At 32.3% G+C, this 23,534-nt stretch overlaps 4 protein-coding genes across 4 annotated transcripts in view; 3 read left to right on the forward strand and 1 right to left on the reverse strand.

Annotated features, from left to right (window-relative positions):
* Positions 1–6,836: 6,836 nt before the first annotated feature.
* Positions 6,837–8,903, forward strand: LOC132751123 (heat shock 70 kDa protein 12A-like). The gene has a single exon (XM_060741245.1). It carries the CDS (start codon positions 6,837–6,839, stop codon positions 8,901–8,903), a length of 2,067 nt encoding a protein of 688 aa, XP_060597228.1.
* Positions 8,904–14,105: 5,202 nt separating this feature from the next.
* Positions 14,106–15,125, forward strand: LOC132751124 (heat shock 70 kDa protein 12B-like). Its single transcript, XM_060741246.1, has 2 exons — positions 14,106–14,418; positions 14,647–15,125. Exons 1-2 carry the CDS (start codon positions 14,106–14,108, stop codon positions 15,123–15,125), a joined length of 792 nt encoding a protein of 263 aa, XP_060597229.1.
* Positions 15,126–15,205: 80 nt separating this feature from the next.
* On the forward strand, positions 15,206–15,886 carry LOC132751125 (heat shock 70 kDa protein 12A-like). The gene has a single exon (XM_060741247.1). It carries the CDS (start codon positions 15,206–15,208, stop codon positions 15,884–15,886), a length of 681 nt encoding a protein of 226 aa, XP_060597230.1.
* Positions 15,887–16,035: 149 nt separating this feature from the next.
* The window catches only part of LOC132751127 (caldesmon-like), a 60,692-nt gene continuing 53,193 nt past the window's right edge, over positions 16,036–23,534 (reverse strand). The window contains exons 7-9 of the mRNA XM_060741248.1: positions 22,611–22,628; positions 16,262–16,423; positions 16,036–16,042 (exon numbers count right to left, since the gene is read on the reverse strand). Of these exons, the coding sequence (XP_060597231.1) occupies positions 16,036–16,042; positions 16,262–16,423; positions 22,611–22,628 (187 nt within the window). The remainder of the gene's footprint in view (positions 16,043–16,261; positions 16,424–22,610; positions 22,629–23,534) is intronic.

Below are 23,534 nucleotides of genomic sequence, written 5' to 3' on the forward strand. Positions count from 1 at the left end.
ACGCAATTTATCCGCTTCAGCTTTTAAGAAAGTGAACTCAAACTGCTATAGTAAGCAGTGCGCATGATAGGTTATTTCCCTTGTTAACGCACATTGTCTTTGCGTACAAAATAAACTCCACAATAATAAGAATAATAATAATAATAATAAAAAGAATAATAATAATAATAAAAATAATAATAATAACTAGAAATGTGTCATCATGCCATGGATGCCCCCGCATGCAGCCAAAATTTCAGATGGTACAATAATTATTTTTTTCATTTTAAGTTCAAAAGCCCTTAAAACTTTTCAATGTTAACACAAACCATTTTCATACAATGTTCAAGGCACTGAAATTATTCAGTCTTAACCTTTTAAAAATAGCATATTGCATATTTGTAGCCAAAATAATGGCTAAAAGCATAAGTGCTGAAACTGAAAGTTCAAAATTTTTCCAACATTCAGGAAAGATAAGTTTGTCTAAAATCATTGAACCACGACCAAATTCAAACTTAAACTGCTTATTCCTAAGATGTATCTATATTATTTTCAAAGTGAAAGGGACATAACTCTGCCAAAAAATCATCAAACCATGACCAAATTCCAACTTGACCTGCCCATTCCTTTGACATATCCATATGTCAAATTTAAGTTGAATATGTAACACTGTTGGGTAGATAATGAACAGAAACTGTAAATTTCATATTATTTTCAAAGTGAAAGGGGCATAACTCTGCCAAAAATCATTGAACCATGACCAAATTTGAACTTGACCTGCGCATTCCTTTGACGCATCCATATGTCAAGTTTGAGTTGAATGTGTTGTACCTTTGGGGAGATAATGAACGGAAACTGAAAATTTCATATTATTTTCAAAGTAAAAGGGGCATAACTCTGCCAAAAATCATCCAACCATGACCAAATTCGAACTTGACCTGTATTTTCTCATGACATATCCATATGTCAAGTTTGAGTTGAATGTGTTGTACCGTTGGGGAGATAATGAACGGAAACTGAAATTTCATATTATTTTCAAAGTAAAAGGGGCATAACTCTGCCAAAATTCATCGAACCATGACCAAATTCGAATTTGACCTGTATTTTCTCATGACATATCCATATGTCAAATTTGAGTTGAATGTGTGCAACCGTTCTTAAGATAATGAACGGAAACTGATGATGACGGAATGACAGAATGACGGAAGGGCGTAAGGACGGAAGGACGGAATGACGTAACAGGGTAACACTATATGCCCTGGCCATTACATGGCGGGGGCATAAAAATAATAATGATAAATAATAATAATAATACGGCGCCAGCATTATCACCGTCGTTTTTAACACTATTATCGTAACAAAAGTTAATAGTATGCTTTATTATTATTATTATTATTATCATTATTATTATCACAGTGTACGACCAGTGGATATATCAACACCATAGGTGTATTGAGGCGCCGAGTATGTTGAGAAAAACTGACATTCGACGCCATGTTTATAAACAACTAGCGACGCAACCGGAATGACGTCGTAACGTCGGAATGGACTGCCCCGCACCTGCTACCCCTTGTCTCATAACCCTGCCCACAGACACTGATCCAGTTGCCGGACAACTTTGAAATTTTTTGTACTAATGCAATAAAGTTGCATTTTGTTCATGTTAATTTTGTTTGTTTTTATTTTCAGTTGTTTTTGAGTTACAGCAAAAGTCCACGTAATTCTGGGACACCCCTCGTATACGCGTGTTTCGATGGCTTTCTGCCCCCAACCCTTTTCTAAGGCTTCAAACAATGAAAACATGCCCTATTTAGGCCCCAAACACTGTTTTTCGTTTGAGAAATGTTGTTAAAACAAGAGGGCCATGATGGCCCTGAGGTCGCTCACCTGTATATAGGCCCCCCAACCCCCCCCCCCCCCCCCCACCTTGCAGGGCCAATTTAACCCAAGGGCTTTTATTTGCACAAACTTGGTAGACACCCATAAGAAGATGTTTCATGCTAAACATCTCAGCTTGAGCTCATTGGGCTTTTTAAAAGAAGATTTTTTTTAAAGTTTTTACTATAAACATATAGTTTAAAACAATGACACCCCTGGGGCCGGGCCAGTTTTGACCCCAAGGCTTTTATTTGAACAAACTTTGTAGACACTTACTAGAAGATGTTTCATGCTTAATATCTAAACTCTAGCTATTTGGGTTTTTTCAAAGAAGATTTTATGTTTTTGCTATACACATATAAAGAAAATCAATGACCCCCAGGGCGGGGCCAATTTTGACCCCAGGTCTTTTATTTGAACAAACTTTGTAGACACTCACTAAAAGATGTTTCATGCTTAATATCTTAACTCTAGCTATTTGGGTTTTTTCAAAGAAGATTTTTTAAGTTTTTGCTATACACATATAAGGAAAATCAATGACCCCCGGGGCGGTGCTAATTTTGACCCCAGGGCTTTTATTTGAACAAACTTGGTAGACACCTATTAGAACATGTTTGATGCTAAATATCTTAGCCATAGCTCTTTGAGTTCTTTAAAAGAAGATTTTTTTAAGTTTTTACTATATGCATATAGGGAAAATCAATGACCCCCCGGGGCGGGGCCAATTTTGACCCCAGGGCTTTTATTTGAACAAACTTGGTAGACACTTATTAGAACATGTTTCATGCTAAATATCTTAGCTCTAACTCTTTTGGTTCTTTAAAAGAAGATTTTTTAAGGTTTTTACTATATGCATATAGGGAAAAATCAATGACCCCCCGGGGCTGGGCCAATTTTGACCCCAGGGCTTTTATTTGAACAAACTTGGTAGACACCCATTAGAACATGTTTGATGCTCAATATCTTAGCCATAGCTCTTTGAGTTCTTTAAAAGAAGATTTTTTAAGTTTTTACTATATGCATATAGGGAAAATCAATGACCCCCGGGGCGGGGCAAATTTTGACCCCAGGGCTTTTATTTGAACAAACTTGGTAGACACCCATTAGAACATGTTTCATGCTAAATATCTTAGCTCTAGCTCTTTGGGTTCTTTAAAAGAAGATTTTTTAAGTTTTTACAATATGCATATAGGGAAAATCAATGACCCCCTGGGGCGGGGCCAATTTTGACCCCAGGGCTTTTATTTGAACAAACTTGGTAGACACTCACTAGAAGATGTTTCATGCCAAATATCTAAGCTCTAGCTCTTATGGTTTTTTAAAAGAAGATATTTAAAGTTTTTTCTTTCGGTTGCCATGGCAACCAGAGTTCTGCATGGAATTAAATTCTTTGAACAATTTTTAAAGGTGACCACCAAAGGAACATTCCTGTGTTTGGATGAAATTGGCTTAGTGGTTTATGAGGAGATGTCATTTAAAGTAAAAGTTTACGGACGGACGACGGACGGACGGACGGACGCCAGACGAAAAGCGATCACAAAAGCTCACCCTGTCACTTTGTGACAGGTGAGCTAAAAAGTGACCACTTTTTCGGCACTGTCCCCCATCCAAATGTTACATCAGGGGGTTGTCCTCTTCTGCTTGGGGGTTTGAAGGGGGGCAGCAGTCCCCCTCATCGCCAATAAAATTTTGGACATGTGACAGGCTAAAAATGGACTCAGGTCGATCTTAGAGTAACTAGTAACCGATGCTGAAAAGCATTTTACTCTATCTCAATTCATTGAAAAGTTGCAGCACTTTGAAATCAGTTTTGATGGAAAAAAACTATGCAAAATAGTGATTTTTGGCAATTTTGAGACGTCCCCCCATTGCCATGGTAACAGGAAATTTACGATTGAGCATGCTGTTACAGAGGTTATGGTCTAGTGAACATTTGTGCCAAGTGTCATCAGTATTGAAGTATTTTTCATAGTTTCATAGCAGTCTGAACTTGTTACAGGAGGCTTTTCAATGAAAACGGCCATTTTAGCAATATGCTCAAGGGGTAAAAGGTTAAATGGATACTGTAAAATATATTTATTTCATTCTCACAAGTACAGTGTTATATTTATTCTTTGTAATGTGTTAATGGAAGTTAAGAACAATACAATAAAGGAATAACAGTAGAGTAGATATACCCCAGACAGAGTTATTGTTTTCTTAAATCTTCATTGTGATATATATCAGTTATAAACCAAGAAACAAGGCATATAAATCTGGTTAATGAAAAGAAGAGGATAATGATTTTTTTCTTTCGCAAATTTTCCTCCCTAGAAAATGGGATTGCACTTAATAGGTAAAGGAAAAGGAATTTGGGACTGAACTCATAATCCCTGTCTTTCCCTAGATGTCATTATCTGATCACTCCTGTGAAGTTTGGTTGTAATCTCACCAGCAGTTTGACCTATGAAAGCCAGACAAGATTTTTCTTTTTTTTTGGCAGGAAGCGGAACATGCAGGCGATGTGCACAACTGGGGATGGTTCTGATCTCTACTGTGAAGTTCCATTGAAATTCAACCAGCAGTTTTACCTTTGAAAGCCAGACAAGATTTTTCTATTTTTTTGCTCTGGGGCCATTTTACACAGCAAAGTAGAATGTGCTGGCAAAGTGCACAACTAGGAATGGTACTGATCAATTCGTCGTTGAAATCCTATCAGTAGTTTGACCTGTGAAAGGCGGACAAGCTTAATGCAGATAGAGGGATGGACAGGCTGACGGACAGACGGCAATGGCCAAAAAAAAAATGTTTCCTAACATAAATTTATATAGAAGATAATAAAAGTGTTCTAGAACAAAATACTTTTCATCATATAAATGTTCATATTAGAATATCCTGATATCCAAATGATACCTTTCTATTGTTCTTACTTATTAACAGTGTGTTGTATATGATTTAACTTTGCTTAAGCAACAGCAAAGTAAGCCTATCTTACCCCCAGTATTTTGGATCATCCCCCATATATAGATCTACCCTAGTGGATTCTCATTGCCGTATAGAGGAGGAGGATTGACTCCTTGTTAGGAAGGAGAACAATTATACTACCATCAGATGGATGGCAAGATATGTGGGATTCTGATCTACACCATACTGTTGGTGTGACTGAGTTTACTATGAAATAACAAAACAATGTTCCTTTTGCTATGTATCTCAAATTTTACAAAAATTAGACTGTTTACAATGAAAATAATACATAAATTTTAAAAAAGTCATAGTGACACCTGCCATAGTGCAAAGAGGTATTTTCCATGCAAACTTATGTATTAACATATATATTTTTACATGGAATTATTTTAACAATGACATTTAAACATTTTTACCCCCCCCCCCCAAAAAAAAATGTTTTATTTCATTTTAATCCAAAAAAGGCCAAAAACATACTTGTCACTATTACAAGCCATTTAGGTGAATTTCCCAGAGCTATGTACAGAAAGTAATGGAAGTCAATGTTTAGCTAGGTTATCAAATTCGTGAATTATATCAATGATTTTGTTTGCTAAAATCACTTCTGATACATGATACAACTTATTCATTTTATGCGTACAGTATACTCTTGAGAAAAAAGATATAATGTTTAAATGAGATTAGAGCTATAGAATTCATATCTATATACTACTAATTTTTAAATTTATCCTTAATCTGAAACATTGGATGAAAGAAAATCAACATGTAAAAACATGGCACAAGTCTAAATTAAAGTTGTAACATTTTTGTGAAATAGGATAGCAGGAAATAATGGTAAGTGAATATTAATTAAACTATTTATGAAATGTTAAAAATAGTAATAGTAAATCAGTATTTTTCTAATCAATTATTTTTCACTCTTGACCTATCTTTAAAGGAGCTCCAATGAGGTCTAAAGACTAAAATATAAAATTTAGAATTCTTACATACATCAAGTGAAGCACTTTAAAATTGAAACATCATCAAAGGATAATAAAGAATGTGTTGAGAATTAGATTTTGTGTGTGTGCGATTATTAGCACGACCGTAACATTTAAAATACAAAATTGATAATAATTTTGAGAAAAGAGATAATGATCTGAAAATATGAACAAAAGTTATTGGTCCAGACCTACATAAAATGATACACAAATTTCAGAAACAATATTTCTAGCCCAGTCTTGTCAAAAAAAACCTCATTCGAGTCCCTTTCCCTGCTTCATGTATATGAATTGCATAATTTTTTTTTTGTATTTGCAATCAGCATAAAGTTGATATGACAGTATTGATATCATGAGGATGATAAAAATTAGCAAATAATTATATAAATATCACACAAAAAATTGGCATGTGCTTTTTCTATATATATGCCCCATCCCCACCTCATGAATACATTTTTGAAGATTGTAATAATTACTTTAAGCTGACAAATCTAAATCAATCTTTCACAAATATTTTGGCACATTTAATTAGTTGTTCAAAATGAGGGAATGTAACTGGCAAAATTATAAGATTAAATATGTACAGTATAATTATTTTCATATAAAACCTTTTATTTGTCTATATATCGATCAAATTTAAATTAGGGCAATGATTTTCACAATTATCAATACATCTTTTCCTTTTTTGATAAAGGTATAGGTATACAAGGCCAATACAATAAAGAATATATTGAATGATCATATTTCAACTTCTCAATAACAAAAATCTCCAAGGGCGCCATATAGGTGTATCTTATAAGAAACAGAATAGAAGAAAAAAATGCAAAAACAAAACTGATTTCGGTTAGAAACTTTAATGTTCTGATCACTTGGAAATATTTAAATAGAAATGAAGGTACGTAGAAAACTTAGTCAAATTCTATTTTCTATTTGTATATAAACGATATCAATAACAGCAGCAGTACAATATAATTATGTGGATAAAAAAAAATGTTTTTATTTTTAATTTCAGATACATTAACTAAGATTAGTTATTAAATTAAAACTGTAACAAGTATGGGAGCAACCATACAACCTACAGTTAGACAAGAAACTGAACAGAGTAATGAAAGCAGAAAGAAGAAATCTCAGGATTCTCTACATGAGGATAAAGTGGACAAGCCTCTTGTTGTACAACCAACAGCAAGACGAAAAACTAAACTTGTTGTACAACCAACAGCAAGACGAAAAACTAAACTTGTTGTACAACCAACAGCAAAACGAAAAACTAAACTTGTTGTACAACCAACAGCAAGACAACAACCTGGACAGAGTAATGAAAGCAGAAAAAAGAAATCTCAGGATTTTCAGCTAGAGGATAAAGTGAACAAGACTCTTGTCAAACAACCAACAGTTAGAAAAGTTGAACAAAATGAACAAAGTAATAAAAGCAGAAACAAGCCTCTTGTTGTAGTAGCCATAGATTTCGGAACAGTCCATTCCGGGTTTGCATATTCCTTTAAGGGAAATGAAGACAACATAAAGTCAGCAGAACATGGAGGAATGCTGCAGGAAGATAGAGTACCTACAATATTGTTATTAAAACCAGACAAAACATTCAATTCATTTGGATACAATGCACAGACTGATTTTCATGAGCTTTCTGAATGTGACAGATCAACATTTTACTACTTTGAAAACTTTAAAATGAAAATATATCAAGAAAGTAAAATTGAAAGAGAAATGGTAGTAAAAGATATTTCTGGTAAACCACTTGAAGCTATGACAGTGTTTTCAATAGCAATAAAACATCTTAAACATGAAGCATCAAAGATAGTTTTAGATTCAATACTTGGACTGAAAGAAACTGACATTCAATGGATGATAACAATTCCAGCAATTTCATCTGACTCTGCACGTCAGTTCATGAGAGAAGCTTCGACAAAAGCAGGAATCCCAGAGACACATCTTCGACTTGTTCTTGAGCCTGAAGCAGCAGCTTTATACAGTACACCACGAATAATGACAGAAGCAATACCATGCGGGTTTATGTACATACTTGCTGATTTAGGTGGAGGGACAACAGACATATGTGCTCATAAAATAATAGATGGTGGCAAAATACAAGAAATATTCCGAACAACAGGAGAAACCTCTGGTGGCAGTGATGTTGATGATTGTTTTATTAACATGATGAAAACTTTAATAGGAGAAAAGGTTTGGAGTGAATTCTCAACTACCCACCCATCAGCTTGTGTAAGCCTTGTTAATGAGTTTAGATTGAAGAAAAAAGAGTTAAAATCACAAACAAATAATATACAATTGAGAATGGAAAATGCTCTGGTGCATGTCATAGGAGGGAAAAAAATGAACTTGAATGATATAGTTAAAAAGTCAAAATATGTCAGAAAACTTGAGTATAATTCTATGGACGCTAGACTTACAATCAACAGAGAGATGCTGGAAGACTTATTCAAGCCATCAGTTGATAAAATCATTAGCAAATTGGTTGATGTACTAAAACAATGTGATGAAAATGAAATGAGAACAATCATTTTAGTTGGAGGATATAGTGAATCTCCTTATGTAAGGGAGAGAATTCAGTCAACATTCAGTAAAATGAGAGTTATCCTTGTAGATGATGCTAGACTGGCTGTGTTAAATGGGGCAGTGATGATGGGCTGGAAACCGAAAAACATCATACAACGTAGGTCCAGGTACACTTATGGATTTGCAGTTTATAAACCATTCAGAAAGGGAATAGATCCAGAACAACTTAGGATTTATTATGATGGGGACATTTATTGTGACATGATATTTCAGAAGATGATAGAAAAAGGTCAGATAGTGGAGTATGGACAGACATTTATATCTGAACAGTATGAAACAGCCACTACAGTAGAAGAAAAATATAAAGTGAGATATGTAGATCTATATAGATCTACCCAAAAAGATCCTCAATACTGTATAGAGGAGGAAGACTGTAGCTTAGTAGGAACAATAAGAATTTTACCACCATCAGATGGATGGCCAGATATGTGGGATCATGATCTACACCTTATTGTTGGTGAAACTGAGTTCACTGTTAAGTATTTTAATCTTAATACAGGACAGGAATATGAAGCACAAATGGATTTTCTGTAATTACAAACAGTAGAGACCTAAAGATTAAGATTGAAAAACAATTGTTGTCTATTACTTTCATTTCTTAAAATGGTCATTCCTTTCACAGGATAAAGTAGAAGTGATGGCCATTTTAACATAACAAGATAGTGATGTTTAAATAGATACTGCGAAATATATTAATTTTATTCTCACAAGTACAGTGTTATATTTCTACATGTAATGTGCTAATGGAAGAAATGATTCAGACTGTAGAAAAGACATACCTTAGACAGAATTATTGTTTTCTTAAATATTTCATTGTAGTACTTTTCAGTTATATACCAAGAAACAAGGGTATAAGACTGGTTAAGGAAAAGAAGAGGGAAATGAGCAGATTTTTTTCTTCCCAATCTTTCCTCTCTACAGAATGGAATTGCCCTGAATAAGTAAAGCAAAAGAATTGGTATTGGATTTTACCATTTTATTATGTCTTCAGGATGGCTGATGAAGACATCAATTGAGTGTTGAAATTAATGTAGACAAAAAGCTAGGGCAAATTACAGACTGGTTAATAATAAAGAGCAGGAGAGGGGGTGGGCTTGCAGACAAAGTTCAAAGTGTAATATATATTAAGTAAAATAAATTGTCATCACCAAGGCTGTTTCATGAAACATTAATCAATAAATGAAGAACAATAATAAATGACAAATTTATTGTCCTTTATCTTTTATTTATTTCCCTGAAAAATCTGACCTTTGTTACTGGACACATATCTTGCTTTATAACTTTTGCTTGGGGTACTTGTTATAATGAAGGGGTTTATATAAGTTTCAATACAAATTCATTTACCAATTTGTAACTTTAAATAAAAGATATTGTTTTAGTGTAGACAAAATTAATCAAGCATGAAATATTATCAACAAGATTTAAATAGTTCTATCATAATCAAATTACAAAATCAATACTGTGGTAAGTGTTTTTTTCTGTGGTGACTTTATTTTTGCCTATTCTGCGATCAGTTTTAGCACTGCAGAAATTAAAACTGCAGAATAATTCCCCATGTTTTGTTTTTACCCCGTTATGATTTGTGTCCTACATTATGACCTGTGTCATCTAAAGTAAAAAAACTAACGGATTATAACGGTTGGCCGGTCATTGTGTTGTATGAAATTGCTGTGGGCTAAGTATGAAATGGGTGTTTGCAAGGATGCACTTACTGTTCATTATGTCAATTTATGAATAAAGATATTTAAACATCATATATACCCGTTAATAATATTTTTCACACTTCTATTCACGCTGATCAAAAGATGCATACTTTAATATTGTTGCACATTATTTTTGTTTGCACATCACCAAATGAGTATTAATTACTTTTTTGCAGTGCCAAAGATGAACAAATGAAAATATGTTTATGCAAATGTTATAGGTAGAGTAATATGACTTAGTCATTGATGTATTTAAATGTTTGTTTTGAAATAAATTCAAATAAAGTCTGGTCACCGCTTTCTTTTTTTTGTCCAGCTCTCGGTTAGCTCCCTTGCAGTTGTAATTTATCTTTGCTATGGTGATATCTGTGATACTTATAACAAAATAGTCTGTACGAAAAGTAAACTTTATTGTAGCTCCACCATGACAATGGCGACATTTTATGATAAGGTCACCCGCAGAATTTGAATATTGTTTTGTCCAAACAATGTGCCACAGAAATAAAGTCACGGTAATAAAAACATGCCAAAATTGGGAAAAACGCAGAATTTGGAGCCCGCAGAAACTAGAACTATCGCTGAATGCGATTCATACCCCGACCAATGTCCTTGACAGAAGAAGACTTTGAAAGGTGGTTAAGGGAATAACTTAAGTGGCACAAATACATATACATAAAAAGAAAATATCTCTGGTGGAAAAAAAACCAAATTGTACAGGTAATAGTTTTACTATATATTGTCAAATCATGTTCAAAACAGTTACAAATAACCTATCATTTTCCCAATGTAGTAAAACAAACAAAAGTAGTAGTGAAGTTAAGAAAATAGCATAATTATGTCAAAATGTAATTAAGAGTGGAAAAACTTTGCATACTCAGCTTACTTGTGACCCTTCATATATTATATAGTTTCGAGTGAATATCTGTTCTAGTTTCAGAAACATTTAAGTATTAATGGTTATATCAGAACATTTTCTAAGCCTAAAAGGGGCATAACTTGTGTAATAATTCAATGGAAATGTAGAATTTTCGTCATCTGAGCTTGCTTGTAACCATTCATATAAATTTTAAGTTTCAAGTAAATATTTGTTCTGGTTTAATAAATTATTGTTCATATTTGTCATCATTATTTTCTTGAAAAATATGAGCTTTATTATTGAACATGCTATCGTGCTTAAAGTTCTGCATAATGGGGTGCTTGGGAGCTTATTATAAGGAAGGGGTATATTTCAGAATCAATACAAATTTATTTACCAAAATGTATGCAACTTTAAATTAAAGATATTTCTTTTAGTGTAGACAAAAGTAATAAAGCATAGAATATTATCAATAAGATTTAGATTGTTCCATCATAATTTAATAACAAAACAAATAGTATTTTTGGCAATCAAGACAAAGGTTTTTTACAAATTATGAACACCTTTACATTTTGATGCCAAGATTAAATTCATCTTATTTTAAATCTGAAACAATAAGACAGAGCTATAGAATTCATATCTATAGGGCTTTTCAACTTAATCTTTAAGCTAAAACAGTGGATGAAGGTAAATCAATATGTTAATGTATGGCACAAGTCTAAATTGAAATTTAACATTTTTGTGAAATAGGATAAGGAGTAATGGTAAGTGAAATTAATTAAAATCTTTTTTAACAGAAATATTTATGAAATGTTAAAATCTATAATAATAAATCAGCATTTTTCTAATTATTTATTCTTCACTTTTGACCTATCATTAAAGGAGCTCCAATCTGGCCTAAAGCCTAAAATATAAAATTTTAAATTTTTACATACATCAAGTGAAGCACTTGAAACTGAAACATTTGCAAAGGATAATAGCGAATATGCTGATAATTAAGCTAAAAAATAATTGTGTCTGATTATTAGCATGATTGTAATGCATAAAATAAATATTAATTTTAGGAAAAGAGGGACTCAGATGTGAAACTATGCACACAAGTTATTGGTCGGGAACCTACATCAAAACTGCTGAAAAAAAATATTCTGGCCTGAGTTTTGTAAAAAAAACATCGCTGGAGTCCCTTTAATATCTATCAAAATTAATACTCTATCAAAATTTCAGGTAAAAAATTAATTAATTACTGAAATATTGGCCATAAAATGTCAATATCACAGTAAATTACAATAAACAACAAGAAGCCCTGTATATAGTTAAATGGCACTTAAAAAAATTGTAATACATAGATTCTACGAATGAACTACATAATTATTTGTAGCAGACAGAAAACCTTAAATACTAACCCCCAAATAAATACAAATTATTATACATGAGCTCAATTTTCTAACCTTAAAAAAAAACCCTGCTATATAAATTGCATTTTTTTTTTGTATTTGCAATCAGCATAAAGTTGATATGACAGTATCAATATATATATATATAAATATCCTAGAAATATATAAATAATGAATATCACACAAAAATCGGCATGTGCTTTTTTTAAGTATATCCCCCCTCCCTCCCGGACTCATGAATAAATTTTTGAAGATTGTAATAATTAATTACTTTAAGATGACAAATCCTAATTAGGCAAAATTATTAAATTATTAGATTTAATACAGTTTATTATCCTATAAAACTTTTTTCTTCTTTCTAAAAATCAATTAAATTTAAGTTAAGGTTATGAATATCACAATTTTCAATACATCTATTCATTTTTTGATAAAGGTATATGTATACAAGGCCAATACAATAAAGAATATATTGAATGATCATATTTCAAATTCTCAATAACAAAAATCTCCAAGGGCGCCATATAGGTGTATGGACATAATCCCCTTCAGACAAAATCCCCTTCCCATACCCGGACAAAATCCCCTTCATGGGTGGACATAATCCCCTTCATGTTTTTGCAAGGCCGGACAAAATCCCCTAACCTACCAGGACAAAACCCCCTTCGGCCTTGTTTCATAGTTTTCTGATGTATTATTATGGTCCATAAAATTGATGAATAATGTATTTTTATGCTCAATAAAAATTGATGAATTATAATGAACTTTTGTTTTTTTTATTTATAATTATGTATCAAGTTAACCTTTATAATTATATAAGCTTGATAAGACATATTTTTATTATTTGTTCCGATCAATTATCAACCAAATTATCATTAAAAACGATTTAACAGGTTTATCAGTGTTCATTATAATTGTGGTAAATTATCAACTGCATAACAAATATATAGAGGATATTGAATGAGTGTAAGTTCAATACTGAATTTATTGCACGAGTTGAATAAAATTATATTATGCGAGCCTCTGGCGAGCATAATATTATTTTATTCAACGAGTGCAATAAATTCAGTAATGAAGTTACACGAATTTAATATTCTATTTATCACATACCCAAAATAAAGACCGTTTAAGGTAAAATAAGAGTCGTTTTTCATTGACGCGCCTATAGTATAACGCTAACATTTAGCGCGTCTTTACACAATGTTTGAATAACGCTAATGACGTCACGTCAAAATATATGCACGGCCGTGCAATACCATATTTACGGAGTCGCAAAATCGGCACGGGTGTGTGATAAATTTGATTAAGCAATTTCTTTAACTGCTTTAAATTGATTAGTATGAAAAACATTTTAATTAGTTTAACAGTGTTCATTTTAATTGATTAAAATGATGAGGGGGATTTTGTTGCAATTTTATTGAGGGGATTTTGTCCACTTCAAAATTTCACACATGAAGGGAATTATGTCCACCCATGGAGGGGATTATGTCCAGATAAACAAAAATACATGAAGGGGATTTTTGTCTGACATTCAGGTGTATCTAAATAAAAGAAACAAAATTGAAGAAAAAATACAAACACAAAACTGAGTTCTGTTATCACTTGAAAATATTTAAATAGAAATGAAGGTAGGTAGAAAACTTAGTCAAATTCAATTTTCTATTTGTATATAAACGATATCAATAACAGTAGCAGTACAATATATATAGAGTAAAAAAAAACCTTTTTATTTTTAATTTCAGATTCATTAACTAGGATAAGTTATTAAATTAAAACTGTAACAAGTATGGGAGCAACCATACAACCTACAGTTAGACAAGAAACTGAACAGAGTAATGAAAGGAGACAGAAAGAATCTCAGGATTCTCTACATGAAGATAAAGTGGACAAGCCTCTTGTTGTAGTAGCCATAGATTTTGGAACAGTTCATTCCGGGTTTGCATATTCCTTTAAGGGAAATGAAGACAAAATAAAATCAGCAGAACATGGAGGAATGATGCAGGAAGATAGAGTACCTACAGTATTGTTATTAAAACCAGACAAAACATTCCATTCATTTGGATACAAAGCACAGACTGAATTTTACAAGCTTTCTCAATGTGACAGATCCAAATTTTACTACTTTGAAAACTTTAAAATGAAAATATATCATGAAAGTAAAATTGAAAGAAAAATGGTAGTTAAAGATATTTCTGGTAAACCACTTGAAGCTATGACAGTGTTTTCAATAGCAATAAAACATCTAAAAGATGAAGCATCAAAGATAGTTTGTGAATCAATACTTGAACTGAAAAAAACTGACATTCAATGGATGATAACAATTCCAGCAATATCATCTGACTCAGCACGTCAGTTCATGAGAGAAGCTTCAACAAATGCAGGAATTCCAGAGACACATCTTCGACTTGTTCTTGAGCCTGAAGCAGCAGCTTTATACAGTACACCACGAATAATGACAGAAGAAATACCGTGTGGATTTATGTACATACTTGCTGATTTAGGTGGAGGGACAACAGACATATGTGCTCATAAAATAATAGATGGTAGGAAAATACAAGAAATATACCGAACAACAGGAGAAACCTCTGGTGGCAGTGATGTTGATGATTGTTTTATTAACATGATGAAAACTTTAATAGGAAAAAAGGTTTGGAGTGAATTCTCAACTACCTTCCCATCAGCATGTGTAAGCCTTGTTAATGAGTTTAGACTGAAGAAGAAAGAGTTTAAATCAGAAACAAATGCTATACAACTGAAAATGGAAAATGCTCTGGTGCATTTCATAAGAGGGAAAAAAGGAACTTGAATGATATAGTAAATAAGTCGAAATATGCCAGAAAACTCGAGTATCATTCAATTGAAGCTAGACTTTTACTTAACAGAGAGATGCTGGAAGAATTATTTAAGCCATCAGTTGATAAAATCATTAGCAAGTTGGTTGAAATACTAAATAAATGTGATGAAAATGAAATCAAAACAATCATTTTAGTTGGAGGATACAGTGAATCTCCCTATGTAAGGGAGAGAATTCAATCACAGTTCAGAAATATGAGAGTTATCCTTGTAGATGATGCTAGACTGGCTGTGTTAAATGGGGCAGTGATGATGGGCTGGAAACCTAAAAATATCATACAACGTAAGTCCAGGTACTCTTATGGATTTGCAAATAAAAGACAATTCAGAGTGGGAATAGATCCAATTCAACTTATGATTATTTGTGATGGGGTCTTATGTTGTGACATGATATATTGGAAGATGATTGAAAAAGGTCAGATAGTGGAGTATGGACAGACATTTAAATATGAAGGGTATGATATAACCACTACAGTAGAAAAATGTATTGAGAGATATGTATTTCTATTTAGATCTACCCGTGAAGATCCTCATTACTGTATAGAGGAGTGCTGTAGCGAAGTAGGAACAATAAAAATTCTACCACCATCAGGTGGATGGCCAGATAGGTGGAAATTTCATCTACACCTTATTGTTGGTGAAACTGAGTTCACTGTAAAGTATTTGAATCTTAATACAGGACAGGAATATGAAGCACAAATGGATTTTCTGTAATTACAAACAGTAGGGACCTAAAGATTAAGATTAAAAAAAATTGTTGTCTATTACTGTCATTCCAGCTATCAACAGTAAAAAGCCAGATCAGACTGTACTGTGACTTTATCATTTTTGGTTCATGCAGTTTGAGGGTTAAAATAAGGGCCTTAGGCTCTACACACAAATACAAGAGGGTCATAATGGCCCTGAAATTGCTCACCTGTATATAGGCCCATGGGGTAGCGCCAATTTTAACCCTAGGGCTTTTATTTGAAAAATTTTGGTAGATACCCATTAGAAGATGTTTCATGATAAATATCTAAGCTGAGACGATTACAAAAGCTCACTATGTCACTTTGTGACAGGTAAGCTAAAAATTGACCAAAGACTAACCTTTGTAGAGCTGATGATTTTGGTGTTGTAAATCCTGATCGGGCTTTTGGAGTTATCGGACATGACTTTACTTCCTCAATCTTTGTGTGCATCTGAAAGATTCTCTCAGCCACAGAAACTTCCCTTTCTTTTGGAGCATCATCTTTCTGTTGAGCTTCTTCTCTGAAAAACATATTGTACAAGGGAGGTAATAAATATGTCAAAATGTCAAAACTTACTAATCTCCCTTTCTATGTACAAAATTAAAAGATAAGATATAGATTGAAAGATTTTACAAAGAGATACCTTAAATTAGTATTCAAGCCCAAAATCATGGTTCAAAACCATACAACAATATTTGAGACGGTTAACATTATCTGAAAAAAAATGCCCTGAGTGCAATGACTGGTTAACTCCTATTAAGTTTTAAGCTGGTAAAAAGTGTCCTGTTGACAAAAAAGCCAAAATAATATCAGTCTGTGACATCAGCCATATTTTGATGTTGTTTTTTTTTCTTGCAGATTTCATGATTACGTAATTATTATTCATATAGAAAACCAGTATTTTTTCCTAGTACTACTTTTCTTTTTTAAATTGACATAGGACTTGTTACAATCTCATTTAAAGTGGAATGACATCATTCTTAATCTAAGCATTTGATAAATTAAAGGGACTCCACTGATTTTTTTTTTTTTACATGAGGTTAGTGGAAATATTTTCCCAAGATTTGTGTACCATTCGATGTAAGTCTGGACCAGTAACTTGTGGGCAAATTTTCAGATATTTTTTTTTTCCTTTGTGCAATGTGACCCAAAATGAAAATTGTTAATTGCAACGCTTTCAACTAAATGGGGCTTAAAGAATGGCAGAAGAAAATCAATATACAATTTGATTCTGAATATATTTCCTTTTTATCCATTGCAAATTTACAAACATATAAGAATTTCAAATTGTATGTTTTTAGGCTTTTTGACCTCGGTGGAGCTCCTTTAATAAAGGTCAAAGTATGAAGTCATTAAACTAAGCATTTGACCAAAGTAATTATCATGTTAGTAATGATTACAAGTTTATAAGTTAAATATTATCAAATTAGATAAACAACTATCAAGTGATTTTATTTTATAATATATATACAATATCTAACACAAGTACCGTGTAAATAATTTTACTGATTTCATGGTTAAAAATATTTTTATTTTTACATAAATGTACATGTATTTTAGGATAATTAAATATTAACCCTTCACCTGCAGAGATTATGGTTAAGATTTGCCAAGTTTTCAATTTTCAACAGTCCATTTATTGTTTACAGAACAACATCCTCGGAAACCTAGGCGATTTTACGAAGATGATAGAAATGTTATAATTATCAAAGCTATCAACAGTTTAAAGCTGACTAATGTCTTTACTGTTGACAAAAATTTAATCACAGTCAGTTCCAACAGGGTTCAGTTTTTCAGACTATCAAGAACTTGCCTTTTTTTGCCAGATGTTGACCAAGGGAGAAAAATGATACTGCAATTTGCAATGTAAGAGTTGTCTTTCTTCTTAAAGCCTAATTAACAACCCTACAAAATCACGTATTAAAGTAAAATTCACAGCCCAAAGATATATATTTCTTTTAGTTGAAATAATAATAACAATATTCTGTACTGAATGTTTTCAGTTATAACATTTCTCGTTCAATCATATCAATATTATTACACTATCTGGCAAAAGGACAAAACATGTCAAGAGAAAAAACCCAAACTATATTGCAGTTATCTACACAATTCAACAATGTTTTATGATCATCTTTGGCTGTGAATGAACAAACATCTCAACACTGGTATAGTTATATAATAATAATTATAGTACATCATAAATGTGTAACATTGTTAAGGGATCTTCATAACCTAGCCTATATAGAAAAACTTGCGCTGCCAATGTGTTAAATTTCATGTACATACTCTTTAATTATAAACCATTAGTCTCTTTGTACCATAAACAAGAAAGCTTCCTCACATAAACAAATTCTACATTGTATTCTGTGTTTTCTTGAAAATGCCTGAGTATCAGTCTCTTAACAATCATTCTGGCATACGATGATTTTATGAAGTCAGTAAACATTTAAAGGCACATTATACCCCAGGCCCATTATACCCCATAATGTCTTGCGCAAGGAAACATCGGCCTGCCCCTGACAGGGATACTCACATTTAGTGCTACTTCCTACAGGATCGTGATAGACATTTAACATACTCTAAATCCATTAAAAAAAATGTTTAACCTTTCTAAAGAATGAAAAGTGTATAAATTCTGACAGTTACCATGCCTTTAAAGTAACCATTGTTTCCATATTTTATTCAGCATTAAAATGGATTACATCTATACATCTAGTTCACATAAAATAAAAGACCGTAAACACTATTTCACTTGGCCAAGTTGTAAACAAAACATTTAATTCCAGAATGCACAATTATGTATATCATTCCCTAAAATGACACTAAGCTCAAACCCTTGAAGTAGAAATAATCAAATCATTCAGATGTTGAACATACCACTGGCAATGACTGACAAGAAAACCTGCATTTTCTGACAATATACAAGCATTATGTATGATAATAAATACAGTATGATACAGATGCACAATATTGGCACATTCTTACGAAATAACATTTTAAAACAGTGCAACATAATGACGGATAGATTAAACAGCAAAATTTTATGCCTTAGTGATATCAAAAACTCAAAATATACAAACTTTCTTCACGTTTATAATATTCCAAGAAAACTTAATCAGAATAACAATCTTGTTTTAGTCCCAAGGTTTTCTGTTCACACAATATGTAAACATGTGCTATAAGCACCAACACACAAACGACCCACTGTTACACAGGTAACTGGTCTATTTTTAGAAATTTCCGCTACAATCACCGGCAATGCCAAACGTAATGGCAATCTGCCACAGTTACATACCCCATCTTCTTACCATCAAGGTAATACAATTGGAGTGTTCACTTTTATAATTACTTACCTTAGTTTAATAACCAGTTACCTAGAACTTTTAATCTAGACATTTTGAAGTGACATGATAAAAAGAAGGTACTGATAGAATGATGTTAGTTTACACAATTTCAAATCTTTCATCTTTAATATAAAATAGGTACATTGCAAGTTTTAGTCATATCGGTGTTAATCTTTCTTTTTTTTATGTATATTTTATATTTGTGGAGAGGGGGTGGGGCAATGGTCTCAGACAATGATTCTATTACAGTCATAAGTTAACTTAGTCAAAGTATCAACTTTCAACTGTAAAATTAATATAATAATATTATAGTATGTTTGTATCAACTCAAATTTGGAAACTGCAACACATTTACCATTATTAATTCATAGAATGTCTAGTTGAGTAGAATAATATATCTTCAAAAACTAAAATTTTGGAAAAATACAAGAGAAATGATAAAATTCTGCATGAAAATTTACCAAAATTTCAGCTTACAAAGTTTCAAAAAGGGCATAATTTTGTCAAATCCATGATTGAGTTTGAAACTGTACTCATACCTGCAAGAGAAGATAATGCCAGAAATGAAAAAGCTTCAAAGTATAGGTTACAGCTACAAATTCTTTTTACCGAGGTGCGACATGGCACGGACATATGAATGCTGGTCAATAGAAGACCTATTCTACATGTACATATATTTACTATATTCAGCTAAAACTCAAAAGCCTAGTGTCATCTATTCAAATAAATGCCTTAGGCTTTGGTGAATCAGATTATCTGTTAATTAATAATAATAATCCATATATCATGTATACTGTCTATCAGGAAGCCTACATTAATTAGTATCTTACAAACTATAACCATATGTAACTTTCTACACCATAACATAATAATAGTGTTCTTAGGTTGAACCCTAACTGATACCACATATCCAATGGCTAGTGTTTATAATGACTAACAACCAATACAGATATATATTTATCCCAATTATTTTCCTTCTTTATACATAACATAATTAAATGCAAGATGTTCATTTCAACAACAATTAAACTTTGTATGTAACTACATAGTTTCTCAGTCTTAGCTTCAAATTGACTTGTGCATGAAAAATGCAAGTTATAGAAAATTGAATGATCTCTCATGAATAGTGATAGAGCACTTCTAAAAAAGAATTTGTTATAGATATCTAGTAAGAAAAAAACAAAAGATTGGACAATAATTAAAAATGGTCGCATTAATTCATTTTGGTCTTAAATTTGACCTGGACTTTATATTTTATTCTACAATTATGCACATAATAATTCCCTGAAATTACATCAATCACCTAAACTCCCCTATAAATAGTAAATTAATAACTGTGACCACTGAAAGCTTAAGACATCATTTGGCCAATTCCACAACGACTGTTTGAATGAAAACATTTTTTTGTAGGTTTAACATGGCACCAACACAGTATAGGTCATATGGCGACTTTACTTGTGGAAGAAGACTTCAGATGCCCTTCTGTGCCTTATTTCAGGCACGAATAGGCACCTGAGTAGAACCAACCATGTTCCTTCAAATAAATTATTGCAGAAAATGAGTGTTACAAGTGCAGGTGATAATGTATGTAATATTAGACTAGAAATAAAAGCAATCTCAGTGAAAAAGAGAAACTCACACTCGTATTCAACCAATTTTTGTGTTAGTTACAAAATATACAATCTAGACATAAACATGTATACCAGACAGAGTCAGACGAACAAATAAGCTCAGCTGATGCAGTTCATCAACAGAAGGAAAAGGTTGGTGAAGACAGAAAACACACAAAGGTGAAATTTGCATCAGATTCTGAAACCTTCAATTTTATTTCCATTATCAGGTCATTACTGGCACTGTAAAGGTTTTTTTTTTAGTGATGAAGGAAAACCTTTTTGGTAGCCTTGCATTTATTATTTCAGGCATTTACGGGCACATCATTACAACAACTGACTTTCTGTTTCATAGCTAGATCATCTTAGCTTACCCAAAAAGTCTTTGGTTGGAAGCCACCTATTTGTTTTTGTTTCCTAAAGACAAACCAATTCATGGTACAGACTTTCCCTCATAAGAAGCCACCTATTTCTTTTTGTTTCCTAAAGACAAACCAATTAATTCTAAAGACTTTCCCTCATAAGAAGCCACCTTTTTCTTTTTGTTTCCTAAAGACAAACCAATTCATTGAAAAGACGTTCCCTCATAAGGAGCCACCTATTTCTTTTTGTTTCCTAAAGACAAACCAATTTATGGTACAGACTTTCCCTTACTAGAAGCCCCATATTCATTTTTGTTTCCTAAAGACAAACCAATTCATGGTAAGACATTCCCTCAGAAGGAGCCCCCTATTCCTTTTTGTTGACATACCCATTAATGGTAAAGACTTTCCTCTCATAAGAAGCCACCTATTTCTTTATGTTTCCTAAAGACAAACCAATTCATGGTCATAAAAAACGCCTGTTTCTTTTTGTTTCCTAAAGACAAACAAAATCATGTTAAGACATTCCCTTATAAGAAGCTGTCTTTTCCTTTTTGTTTCCTAAAGATAAACCAGTTCATGATAAAGACATTCCCTTATAAGAGACACCTATTTCTTTTTGTTTCCTAAAGACAAACTAATTCATAGTAAAGACATTCCCTCATAAGAAGCCACATATTCTTTTTTGTTTTCTAAAGACAAACTAATTCATGGTAAAGACATTCCATCATAAGGAGCCACCTATTTCTTTTAGTTTTCTAAAGACAAACTAATTCATTGTAAAGACATCCCCTCATAAGAAGCTGTCTATTCCTTATTGTTTCCTAAAGATAAACCAATTCATGGTAAAGACATTCCCTCATAAGGAGCCACCTAATCCTTTTTGTTTCCTAAAGACAAACTAATTCATAGTAAAAACATTCCCTCATAAGGAGCCACCTAATCTTTTTAGTTTCCTAAAGACAAACTAATTCATAGTAAAAACATTCCCTCATAAGGAGCCACCTAATCTTTTTAGTTTCCTAAAGATAAACTTATTCATGGTTAAGACATTCCCTCATAAGGAGTCACCTAATCCTTTTTGTTTCCTAAAGACAAACTAATTCATAGTAAAAACATTCCCTCATAAGGAGCCACCTATTCCTTTTTGTTTCCTAAAGATAAACTTATTCATGGTTATGACATCCTCTCATAAGAATTCACGTATTCCCTTTTGTTTCCCAAAGACACACCAATCAATTAATGGTAAAGACTTTCCTCTCATTACATACACAAAGAAAGCTGAAAACAGTGGGTTATCTCTCAATTCATTTTGGGTATAAAATCACATGTACATTAACTGCAACTGTGCAAAACATGATAAAGTGTTAATTAGTTCAGCATATTGTTACCTTTTGATTGGCTTGTTTCTGTAAGAGAGCAATAATTCGAACCTAATTTTATGATTTTTCTTTGAATATCAGAAATCAGCAGAAAGTAAAATAATAGCAACAACTGATTCCCTCCATTAATGCATTAATTACTTGTAAGTGTTACAATATCATTTATTAATGGAACAATGTTTCTTTTATCACACTGCCTGGAATCTATCTACCAGTTCATTGCAATAAGGTCATAACTCTTTGTTCTCTATAATATTATTGCATACAGAGATATGCCAGTCTTGCATTTAACTTTCTACAAAAATCTGTTAGCAGGCTGGTTCCATCATGCAATATAATATTTCACAGAAGTATTTTCATTTATTGCTATAACTGTTGCACTGTATCACAGTATCACAAAATAAACAATAATAAGGATTGGAAGGTAAAAATTATGTTGGTTTTGTCATAACATGGCTCATGTATTCAATTTATGGAAAAAATGTCATATGCTGAGATCTTATTGCACATAGAACTATCCTCAACCAGTTTCCATATTAAACTTTTCTAATATGTCATGAATCTTAATATAAATTGGTTCCTCAAAGTGACAGAATTTTGTCCTTTTAAAAAATTTTGGTAAATTCACTTCAATTTAGACATCTATATGCAGCATTTGTCGTCACTTTAGTGTAGTAATGGATTAACTCATACAAAATTTCAATAAAAGTCAACCCATTACTGCACTAATGTGAGGAATTAAGTTATTCTTTTTTTAAAATTGTGCTTGACATCTTTTCTATGATAATTTATACAGGCTTCATAACCTCTGAATTCCCCTGCCAAAATTCCATTTAATTTTGTAACACTACTTGTTTCCTCCTTTGGGGCACTGACATTCCCTTACTTGGGGACATTAAGCCACTTTTCACAGAATGGTACAAACATGTCATA

The sequence above is a fragment of the Ruditapes philippinarum genome, unplaced genomic scaffold (assembly GCF_026571515.1).
Source record: "Ruditapes philippinarum isolate M1 unplaced genomic scaffold, ASM2657151v2 ctg1509_1_1_1_1, whole genome shotgun sequence".
Lineage (NCBI taxonomy): Eukaryota > Metazoa > Mollusca > Bivalvia > Venerida > Veneridae > Ruditapes > Ruditapes philippinarum.